The sequence below is a fragment of the Gadus macrocephalus genome, chromosome 7 (genome assembly GCF_031168955.1).
Source record: "Gadus macrocephalus chromosome 7, ASM3116895v1".
In the NCBI taxonomy this organism is placed as follows: domain Eukaryota; kingdom Metazoa; phylum Chordata; class Actinopteri; order Gadiformes; family Gadidae; genus Gadus; species Gadus macrocephalus.
This window is the reverse complement of record NC_082388.1, coordinates 22,242,555-22,254,801: the sequence shown is the minus strand read 5'-3', so window position 1 is coordinate 22,254,801 and position 12,247 is coordinate 22,242,555. Positions and strand designations below refer to the sequence as shown.

At 47.7% G+C, this 12,247-nt stretch overlaps 1 protein-coding gene across 1 annotated transcript in view; it reads right to left on the bottom strand.

Annotated features, from left to right (window-relative positions):
• The window catches only part of bsna (bassoon presynaptic cytomatrix protein a), a 76,065-nt gene that overhangs the window by 39,513 nt on the left and 24,305 nt on the right, over positions 1 to 12,247 (bottom strand). Inside the window, 2 exon segments of the mRNA XM_060056497.1 lie at positions 3,199 to 3,292; positions 3,294 to 5,248. Of these exon segments, the coding sequence (XP_059912480.1) occupies positions 3,199 to 3,292; positions 3,294 to 5,248 (2,049 nt within the window).

Genomic DNA, 12,247 nt, shown 5'->3' with positions numbered 1-12,247 from the left:
GGGCTTAATAACCTTCAAATTAGTACAGGGGGATCCACGTCTCTATACGTAAAGACTATTTCGCTGATTGGCAATCAGCGAAATCATGTACCGCCTTCAGCTAAACCGCATCAGCCTCTCCTGGATCAATCAACATATCAGAGGAGAGGAGGGGAGGAGTGGGGAGAAGTGGGAGAGGGAAGGAGAAGAAAGAAGAGGGGAGGGGAGAGGAGAAATTAAGAGAGAGAGGGGAGAGGGGAGGAGAGTGGAGCAGAGGGGAGGAGAAGGAAGAAGAGAGGAGGGGAAGAAAGAAGAGAGGAGGGGAGAGGAGAAATGAATAGAGGAGGGGAAAGCAGAGGAGAGGAGAGGAGATGATAGAAGGGAGGAGATGATAGAAGGGAGGATGTGAGGGACCGGCGTGGTCGCCCCACGTATCTGGGATACGGCCACTGGGAATTTCGAGTGTGGGCAAAAAATGAGGGCAATGGACTGAGGACTAAGAACAGTGAAGTTTAATTCTCGGTAAAACATTCACAAAAAAATAGAGCAATGTTCCAAAAAGCAAAGGAAATGGCTGCATCAGTCAGCAAACAAAAACTCAGGTAACAAAACACAGCATAACCTAATCAAAACATACGTCCCTCGTACTGGCCTCACATCAAGCCAGCACCACCTTCAGCCCCAAACACCAAATGAGCAGCCCTTAAATAGGGAAATGCCAATTGGCCCAATCAAGGCCGTATGGGCCAGACCATTAGTTGGGGGGGAACATTCTTCACCTAAAGCTCTCTTACCATACTGCCCCCTACCGGGACGGAAGACCAACTTTACAACAGCCCAATCTAATGTATCTATATATACACACACACACACAATAATAATAATAATAATACTAATACTAATTGCTCTAACGCGAGACAGTGAGAAGGGGGAGGATTTCACCTTCTCACAGAGGAGAAAAGAGGAGGGGAGGAGAGAGGAGAGGGGAGAAGTGGGGAGGAGAGGAGAAATTAAGAGAGGAGAGGAGAGGAGAAATGATGAGAGGAGAGGAGAGAGTATAGAGGAACATTGAAGACTGTTGTATTATTAACCAGACCAAGCTGTCCTGAAGTGCATGAAAACCCATTAGGAATTCTGTCGCTCCTACCACTTCTCCTCCTCTATTTCTGAATTCCCCCTAAAGAGAGAGACATGACTCACACTATACTCTCTTTCCTTTGCTCAAGAGAGAGAGAGAGGAGACAGAGAAAGAGAGAGAGAGCAGAAAAAAAGGCAGACACAAGCCAGACTTTGTCAAACCTAGTCTCACAGAGAGGCAGTCGCACGGTGAACCAGAGCAGATATTTTCACAAACCATGTCACACAATAATCTCTCAGCTGTCTAGATGGCGGTGTCATTTCGTACAAATCGTAGGCCTACCTACAGCTCCTTCAAATTGCTGTTCCATGACCATAGCTTCTCTATCTTAACAGATTTGTTTAGGTATTCCCAAATGCATTTTATTCCGGAATTTCTCAGCCTATTTTCGATTTCAGAGGGGCTCTGGACAAATTGGACCTCCGGCCAATCAGAGCAAGGACACAAACGGTTGCCACGTCAGCGGCAGCCATCCTGGTTGTTTATAGTTCCCCACAGCGCCGGCTCTTCCTTCTACGGTCATCGTGTTAAACCCGCCCCATGTTGGACAACAGCTGTGATTGGCCCAACCCAGGCCAGGTCTACCGGAAATCTGTCGGAAGCCAGACAAATCTGCCAGAGCAAATAGAACATGAGCTCCCTGCAGGTTCGCTCTAGTTCCCAGCATTTTTAATGCCTTCTTTCTCTGGAGCAGTCTGAAGCGACACAGCTGCATCTTGTTTGTGTTGATTGCCGCGCCGCATTACATAATGGCTCCATTATTGTCCACCTCAGTTTCACGCGGTTAAATGGAGACATGTGAATAAATGTTAGCTTCTTTTCAGCAATCTATTCAAACTGTTTATTGTGTGGGTAATTAAGCCTGACAAACGCACCTCTTGGTGACGTGTCCTGGTGTCCATTTTAATCGGAATAGTGACAACAGCATAACCTACAACTTCTTACGCTTCTATTTTGACACATATTGTCATCCTCAAATATTTCTTAATATGTTTTTGGTTTTAAATCGTTTTTAGTGGATCATGCATAGAAAATACTTTCTGAATTTCAACTCACTCATCATAGAGGAGAGATGTTCTTCTAGCATGAATATTCATCATTATTTGTGACTCTTCATGACTATTCATGACTCATTGCTCTTGCTCATTTTCTGCTTGTTACCCCAAAGATATATGAATAGACACACAGACTGCCCCACATACACACCCTATGAAAACACACATACAGAAAACAGAGAGAACAATAAGGGAGAAAACGAGAGCCTACTAAATAAAAAAAGAGCTTAGAGATCTACACACAGACTATCAATAGCGATGAATACATATTTATTTATTTAGGTTTTATTTGAATAGGGACAGATAAAAAAAACAGTCATTTGATGTATGCATCAAAGTGTTTTTAGCTAAAGCTTATTCACGACACTTGTCCCCAGAATATTGTTCACCTAACTGTATCTACTGTAGAAGCTTTTCTTCCAAATTATGCTCACTGCATGCTGATCATGACAGAGAAACAAAGCTAATTTACCGCACACACGCTCACACACAAAGACACACACACACACACAAACACACACACACACACACACACACACACACACACACACACACACACACACACACAAACACCTGCGTTTACAGACTCAAATTACGTGAATTAGACTAGAGTTGCCCATTATTCATGTTCACAACCATCGCTCTAGCGAGATGTTAATCAGCCTTCAAATGTACTTAATAGTTATCATTAAACCAAAGCCTTGCTCTGGCCAATGCACACACACACACACATGCACATGAATAAACAAGTGTGTGTGTGTGTGTTGTGTGTGTGTGTGTGTGTGTGTGTGTGTGTGTGCCTGCGATTAGTGATCTCTTTCTATCAATCTATCTTTTGAGCAGATTTTAAGACAATTTAGTTTTAATAAATTACACTAAGTGGCAATCTGTATGAGTGTACGAGTCTCCGTCTGTATGCGTGTGACTCTCCGCGTGCGGACGTGCATTAGCCTCTCCGTGCACCCAGCCCACGTCGCAGGTCACACATTCATATTCCTGCACAGACGCATAATGGTGATGCCTTACCTCCACCAGGTGGGGGGTGGGGTTGAAGCCGCACAGGTTGCACACTTGGCTGTGACACTGGGTGCAGGAGTTGTAGTTGGGCGGGTCTGCGCTCCCCGATGTTCAGCTCCGTCTTGCACAGCGGGCAGTTCACCCTGGCCCTCTGGGGCTCCGCCGGGGCCGCAGGAACGGCCGCGGGCAGCTGCTGCTGGGGCCCTTTCTGTTGATGCGCCGGCAGCTTCTGCTGGCTCCCTTTCTGAAGGTGTGCAGGCAGTTGTTGATGGCTCTCTTGTTGAGGATGCAGAGGCTGCTGCTGCTGCTGCTGCTGCTGCTGCTGCTGCTTCGGCTGCTGTTGGAGCTTCTGGCTTGGTGTGTGAGGACCGCCCATGATGGGACCGCCCATCTGACCGGGGCCATGCATACCCCCCATCTGACTGGGGCCATGGGGGGCTCCAGCCTGCGTTGGCGCGTGCGGACCCCCCATTACGGGACCCCCCGTCTGACCGGTCGGTGCGTGAGGGCCGCTCATTACGGGACCCCCCGCCGGACCGGTCGGTGCGTGAGGACCACCCGTCTGGGGACCCCTTATCTGACTAGTCGGTGCATGAGGTCCACCCATTACGGGACCCCCCGTCTGACCGGTCGGTGCGTGGGGGCCCCCCACGTTGGCTGGCTTGGCCCCGGGGGGCCCGTGCTGCCGGCTCTCTGACGTCGCCGCGTTGCTGAACACCACCTTGCCCCGGGCGGGGCCAGGCTGGGTGGAGGCGGCGGGGAGGGGGTCCACGTTGATCAGGGTGCTCGCCTGGTTCAGCAGAGAGGCCCCGAAGCCAAACAGCTTGGTCAGCCCATCCTGGGCGGGGGGCGGGGCCTGGCTCGGGGCCCGGTGGGCCGGGGAGGAGCCTGCGCTCCGGGTGTGCTCCTGGTGCCTGGCGCCGGGCTGGTGCATCGGGGAGCCGCGACCCAGGTCGGGCTGGGAGGGGGCCTTGGCTAGCCCGACGAGTGGCACCGCGCCCGGGTGAGGGATCCGGGGGCCCCCCGGCTGGTTGAGTCCACCGGTTGGACCCCCGGCACTTCCTTGCACTCCCGCCCCTTTCTGGGAATAAGGGTCCGACCTCATCCCCTGCTGGGACGGCCCTGTGTGGGGCTGGGGGCCGTGGGGCCCTTGGTGTCTCTGGAGTCCTGGGGAGGCCTGGGGCTGGGGTTTAGGCCCCGCTTGAGAGGAAGGGTACGTCTGGGGCTGGGGGAAGGGTTGAGAGTGAGGCTGGGATTGAGTGTAGGGCTGGTTCTGGCCCTGAGTGTAGGGCTGGTTCTGGCCCTGAGTGTAGGGCTGGTTCTGGCCCTGAGTGTAGGGCTGGTTCTGGCCCTGAGTGTAGGGCTGGTTCTGGCCCTGAGTGTAGGGCTGGTTCTGGCCCTGGGTGTAGGGCTGGTTCTGGCCCTGAGTGTAGGGCTGGTTCTGGCCCTGAGTGTAGGGCTGGTTCTGGCCCTGGGTGTAGGGCTGGTTCTGGCCCTGGGTGTAGGGCTGGTTCTGGCCCTGGGTGTAGGGCTGGTTCTGGCCCTGAGTGTAGGGCTGGTTCTGGCCCTGGGTGTAGGGCTGGTTCTGGCCCTGGGTGTAGGGCTGGTTCTGGCCCTGGGTGTATGGCTGGGACTGGGCCTGGGAGTAGGGCTGGTTCTGGCCCTGGAAGTGGGACTGGGATTGGGAGTAGGGCTGGCTTTGGGCCTGGGGGTGGGGCTGGCTTTGGGAATAGGCCTGGGAGTGGTGCTGAGACTGGGCCTGAGCGTAGGGCTGTGAGTGATGGGGAGACGGGGACGGGGCGTAGGGCTGGGACTGCGGCTGGGCCTGGGAGTAGGGCTGTGCCTGGCTGTACGGGTGAGTCGCCGGCGGCTGATGCGGGGGCTGACTCGGGGCCGGGGCCTTGCTCTGCGCGGCCGGCTGCAGCGGCTGAGCCTGGGCGATGGGTTTGGCCTGGTGGGAGGGAGAGTGGATCTGCTGCTGGCTCTTGGAGCGCGGTGTGGTCATGTCAATACCCAGAGCCCTCTGCATCTGACAGTTCAAACACAACCACTCTTGGACCTAGAGAGAGAGAGAGACGGATAGGGGGAAGGGGGGAAAAAGGTTTAATTGTTTTTTCTCATTGTTGTCGAAAGAATGCAGGGCAATGGAAGGCAAGTATAATTGACAATATATTTTTTTTTCAATGATGGCTGATGGAAAATTAAATTAAGATAAAATAATCAGAGGTGGGGTGAGTGTAGATGTCTGCGTGCGTGTGAGCGTGTGTGAGCATATGTTTTTGTGTGTTCAGTATGATAGCAGATGGAGGCCAATTCAAACCTAGCTTTCTGAACCGATGGCTCAAACCTCTCCAGAGAGATAGTTTCTGACAAATGTGCTTATTGTAAGTCGCTTTGGATAAAAGTGACTGCTAAATGCCATAAATGTATTATAAATGTAATGTAATGTAAAGTATTCCTTCTATCATGAGTCACAAGTGCGACAGAGTTGAGAGGATGCGTGGCAATGGTTATGGAAAGTAATTTCTTTTTCAATTTGAGGCAGACGATGACGAGAGAAAAAAGTTTAATTAGCCAAAGTAATAGAGAGAGGGGGGGAGAGGGGAAAAGAGAAAGAGAGAGAGAGAAATAGGTGCAAAGAGACCAATGGGTTCATTCCCATTTTACACAACAGCCCTGTAAAAGGAATGCTTCTTGATACGAAATACACACAAAAAAGCACTTCAACGAGAACATTAAAACACACACACACACCATCTTAAAGTAACGCACACTCCTCATCCCCTCTCCTTCAGGCTTTCTTTCCCCCCTTCATCCACTCCATTCCATCTCTCTCCCTCTCTCTTTCTCACTCTCTCTCTCTCTGTCTCTCTCCCGTCTCCCTCATCTCTGAGGAAGGACATACAACTCTCTCTTTCTCTCTCTCTCTCTCTCTCTCTGATGTAGGACATACCTCTCTCTCTCTCTCTCTCTCTCTCTCTCTCTCTCTCTCTCTCTCTCTCTCTCTCTCTCTCTCTCTCTCTTCTCTCTCTCGCTCTCGCTCTCTCTCTCTCCCTGATGTGGGACATACCGTGTGCGCGTTTGCTCTAACCGTGTCCCGCTGCTCAACATTCTGCTCAGGCAGTCCCACGGTCCTGTTTGTCCCGGGGACGCGTCACGTCACGCAGTCTACACACGTCCAGCATTCACATGAGAGACGTCTGACAGCGAGCATAAACAACTGTCAGAGCGGCCAAACAGCAGTCGTTCCAATTTACGCCACGCCCGTCCCCTTTTCCCAGAATGCAATGCTTCAACCCGGCGGAATCCTCCATCACCGACGCCGACGAACGAGAAAGTCCCTTTAAAATAACCACGAACAGGATGGAAAGATAGTCCCTTTAGAACATCCACGAACAAGGTGGAACGCCACTTCCTTTAAAACAGCCACCAACCACCGGGAACGAGAGTTCCATTAAGACAACCACAAACAGGACGGCAAGACAGTCCCTGTGAAATAACCCCAGCAGGAAGGAACGACATGTCCTTTTAAAATAACCCCCCGAAACAAGATGGAACGATAGTCCCTTTTAAAATAACCCCTAACCGTACAAAAAGACCATGGCCGCGGAAGAAAAAGGCTGTATATCAGTCCGGTCTCCTTAGCTTGAACAGATCCCGCCCGATGCCTTCCGAAACTGCTCCGCTGTCTGGCGTATATCAAGCTTGACAGAATTACTGATGCTGCATTCTGTTTAGTCAGCTCCTGTAGCAATCATCTATCTTTCTCTGGCTCCCTCCATCTCTGCTCTCCACCCCTCGTCCTCTTCCTCTCTCTGTCCACATCCTTCCCTCTCTTCGTCTCTCTCCCTCTCCCTCGCTCTCTCTCCCTCTCTCTCACGCGCATTCCAACTCTCTCTCTTATCACTGGAAGATTCCCTTTGTACTCCTCCTTTTTGTCCTCCCACCATTTCTCTCGTTTTATCCTTTTGCACTTTTAATTAATTTTTCTTATCTTATCTGCTTCATTGAATAAATACATATTTGTCTTTCTCTCTCTCCCTCTCTCCTCTCTCTCTGCCCCCCCCCTCCCCCCCCCCCCCTCTCTCGCCCTCCCCTCTGTCTCTTTCCTCTCTCTCTCTCTCTGATCTCACACAGCTCCGCTCCACTTTTACCATAATTACTGCTGATAAATATAGTGGAGGGGGACGAGAGAGAGAGAGAGAGAGAGAGAGAGAGAGAGAGAGAGAGAGAGAGAGAGAGAGAGAGAGAGAGAGAGAGAGAGAGTGTGTGAAAGAGAGAGAAAGGAGGGAGAGAGTGAGAGAGAGAGAGAGAGAGAGAGAGAGAGAGAGAGAGAGAGAGAGAGAGAGAGAGAGAGTGTGAAAGAGAGAGAAAGGAGAGAGTGAGAGAGTGAGAGAGGAGAGAGAGAGAGAGAGAGAGAAAGAGAGAGAGTGAGTGAGAGAGAGAGCGAGAGAGGAGAGAGAGAGAGCGAGAGAGATTGGCCAAAGCAAGCTGGATTGGGGATAAAAGAGAGAGGTGTGGACAAGCAAGGAGTGTAAGAGGAAGAGGGGAGGAGAGGAGCGAGGCTGTCTATAATTAGGCAATTTTCTTCTTTTAGAATACAGAGCACATGATCTTCTCGTTCAGCACATTTCTCCACCAACATTGTTCATTGGTCTTTCACAGCATCTCGCTCACACACTATAGTTGACGACCTCAGCTGCTAAATATGCTAAATGCAGATATAACTGCATGCCCATAGGTCAGATACTTTAGGGAAATTAATAGATGCAAATCTTCTGCCTGCTAGAAACACACCATCTGTCTGAATACAGTCCCCTATTTATCTTGGCTAGAAAAACTAAAAAGTCAGCAGAATGATTATTTTTCCAACTTGCCAACTTCCGCTTCTGATGTAATCCAGAGAAGAAGAAACCAACTAATTTATTGGGGTTACATCATCCAAAAGCAATAAAGTTAGGCATATTCTTGTTGTCTATACAAGCGCATGCATAACTTTCTTGCTTTTGAAACAACATGAGTCAATTCATATCTCTAGAACCACTCAAGTAAGGCTTGTGGTGATGTACATAAACATAAAAAAAATAAACTACTTTTTGATTATACTAATATTATTACATTTAGGGCATTTAGCAGACGCTTTTATCCAGTGCGACTTACATCAGTTTATACACACATTATCACACCGATGGTAGAGTCAACCATGCAAGGCGACAGAAATCTCGTCAGGAGCAGTTAGGGTTATGTGTCTGGCTCAGGGACACATCAACACTCCCTTTCTGGAGGAGCTGGGGATCGAAGTAGCAACCTTTCGGTTGCAAGACAACTGCTCTACCTCCTGAGCTAGTCAAACTAACTTCTGCTTTAAAGTGCAAATACTCATGGCGGATGTGGCTTTTGATTACCCTGTAAATGGAGCATAATCCTGTATTTATTTTTCATGTGTACCCAGGAAGTGAATGAGAACACTAACAAGACTGTTTCATAATTTCATTCACATGAAAAGGCATTTATAGGAGGTGCATTTGCCTAATTTGATATAGTTTATAAATAATAAGCCTATTAAACTGGCCTTATTTCATCCCGAGCTCACTTCAAATGAATACACTAAATAGCCTTTCCCAAGCATATGGGTGTGGATACACAACAATTATATTACATTGTAATGAAATTGAGTACAAATCTGCAAGGCCTTCTACGTGCCATCCATTCTCTGTGTCTACTGAAGTCATTTAGCCGTTCCTGCTTGAAATGATGCGTCATAAATCCTATCACGTCTCATAAATATACATAGCAAAGGCAGCTTTCGCCCTAGCACTGCCTAAAGAGTGTACCACACATACTGCAGGACGCAAACACTTTCCCTCTGTCTCTAGGTTTTGGCCTCATCGCTGGTCAGTGATTTTGACTGCGACCAATAACCCATAATTGATGGTCCTTAATCAAAATCTACCTCAGCACTTTGATCCAATTCACTCACCTGAACTGTTTCTGTGTATATGTGTGTGTATGTGTTTGTGTTTGTGTGTGTGTGTGTGTGTGTGTGTGTGTGTGTGTGTGTGTGTGTGTGTGTGTGTGTGTGTGTGTGTGTGTGTGTGTGTGTGTGTGTGTGTGTGTGTGTGTGTGTGTGTGTGTCTGTGTCTGTGTCTATGTGTGTGTGTTATCCACCCATCCTAGATCAATATTAGCTGTGAATTGAGAGGGAATGAACAGGCAGACATCCAGATTCACTCTCGAGATTAAACAATTAAACGAGGTCAACATTTAAAAAAAAGATGAAAAAATGCAGGCCTACTGTAGGTCATGTGAACAGGGAGTCCCCAATGCCACGGTGTCAATCTGCCTTCTACAGTACGATATACAGTACCTCTCTCTCTCTCTTCCGTATCCTCTCAGTGTAACTTTCAATTCACTTATATCATCAATAAATGTTGAAATAGTAATAAATATATAACGAAAATGTACAGCGAAATAACAGACAGGTGTCGGATTCAATGACCATGTCAATAACAAAAATGTTTTGATACCTTGTTCTGATGTATTGTGAGACTGACACCAAATACAGGGCAAACTCTTCAGAGATTGAAGTGTATTCACCAGATTTTGTTAAAAACTCTTTTGTTAAATTCAAAGGATAAATCCATCTGACATCCTATTATTTCCATGCTGTGATATTACCGGGGAACATGTGGTGAAGTGAAGCAGTTAGAATACACCCGCTACTCCATATCCATCTGCTTAACCGTCTCTTTCAATGAACTGAGGCTGTTTGGCTCCTTGAGTCAGTACACTGTTAAATCAATAATATAGCCTTAAACACTTTGTCAACGTAATTAAACGACTACAATGTACTCATCCCAGGTCCTGTTTTAGCGTTTCGCGTAGTATTTCACTTTGCTCAGTCGTCAAACAGAGACATTGCTGCAATATTTACCACAGGGTTTGATAGGAGAGTGTGTCTCTGTAGAATCACCCATCAGCATCAGATATTAGTCAAATTCCCATTTGACAACGACTCAGGGGTCCTGTGTCAGAATCACTTCTTAGCACATTTTGCAATGCCTCTATGTCGAGAAATCAGTCATTTAGTGAGCGGATGCACACATTTTTGCCGGGCCAGCAGCCTCGTTAACACAGAATGCACCTCAACTGTGCGGGCTTCTACAGAGCTCCCGGTAGTCTCTGTGTACCCGGCAGCTGGCTGCCCAGATCTGGCCGATGCATCTAGGTTTAAACATTCTATTCTCAGCATGAGCTTCATACCGAGTTTTTTACTAAAGTATTGGCTACAACTCTGTAGCCCCCCCCCCCCCCCCCAAGGCTTTCGGGATCAAACATCCAGCACCGAAAAACGATGATTCATTTATTAAATTTATAAATGTACAATTTACCGAATGTTCTCTCCTGATATTAGGAGGGGTTAGAGAAACGCATTCTGGGTAACGTAGGGAAATAGCACACTGGAGCAGATCGTGGGAAGCCTGAAGGGACAGCCAGTGAAAAATTGCAAATATTGATAAAGAACAATATTACACGTTGCAGAAGAATAGGACCTGTGGTGCTTTATACATCCCCAATGTAGATATTGATGTCAATGTGTTTCAGGCTGTATTATTGATTTCTCTGGGATGGTTCTCCATGGTTAAGGCATTGTTGTTAGAATAAGTGTTAAATATCCCTATAATCCGACAGCAATCCCTGTGTATTTGGCCAGTCATAATGGTCTCCCAGACCGTCCACTCTGCCGTCAACAAAAAGAAAGATATCCCGTTCCCACTTTATCCAATCGGGAGAGAGTACTCGCAGTAGGAATTCAGTGTTGACTGACAACGGCGGAACAGATGAAGCTAATGATTTAAGCACTGCCAGGAATGGCTTACACAACAAAAAAAAGGGGACAACGGCTGAAGTAAAATACAAGGAAAAAAGATGGCATGAAAGAGAGACAGGAGTCATGCAAGACCCGCATTTATGGTGATATTGGGAGGAGGAAGGGGATCGCTAACTGCAAAATAGATAGGAACGAAGCAGAACATCGCCTGCCGCGCATTTAAAGCTGCAGGGTTTGAATTGAGTGGCAGACTTGGCCGAAGTGAAATGAAATATTCATAAGTATATTTTATTTGTGTATTATATAATTCCATGAAAAATAAGAATTTCCCAGAACGGACCAACGGAGAGGCCAACATATTTTCTTTTGCTCATATACTCTATCTTACTTGCAAGCCAAGACCTGTGGTTCTACAGACTAAATAACTAAAAACAATTGATAAATCAATCAAGGAATCCCATCACTTGCACTATACTGCACCTTTAAATACACTGTTTGACAAATGATGGTTATGCTGCCACTTTCTGTTTGTGCCAATGGCACACTCGCACTAACTCTCCATCTATATGCCCAGTCTCAATCTGTCTGTTCTGTCCTCTTGTTCCTCCCTCTTCTCATCTCTCCATCGTTCTGACTCTGTGTCCGTCTGTCTGTCGGTCTGTTTTTTCTGTACGTCTATGGGCCCTCATACAGTGTTCCAGCCGAAGCCATTAATCATTTAAAGCAGCTCATTAGAAACTCCCTGCTCTTGAACCACCGTTTGCAGCTGTGCTGACTTGCAGCTGTGCATGTGTGCAGGAGAGAGCGAGCGAGAGAGAGAGAGAGAAAGAGAGAGAGAGAGAGAGAGAGAGAGAGAGAGAGAAAGGGAGAGAGGGAAAGGGAGGGGAAATATATGCAGTGAAATCAGTTGAGAATCATGTAATAGTTAAGTTAGTAGTTACATTTTACTTTTTAAATCGTCGGTTTTGTATTTTGTCTGTGTATGCATGCGATGCGTGTGTGGAGATATCCAGAGAACCATAGATGAGCACTGAGACTCCAGCCAGGCTAGGGCTGGCAACATCAGGCCAACAGACACACAAACATTCTACACACCAGTGGCACAATTATTTGTTAGGTATTATTATTAGTTTAGCAAACAACAATGACTACAGTTGTGCAGCTGAGCTTCGGTATTCATGTGAGTCAACACTGATTTACTGGCCGGCTTAAAGCATATTGGCAGCA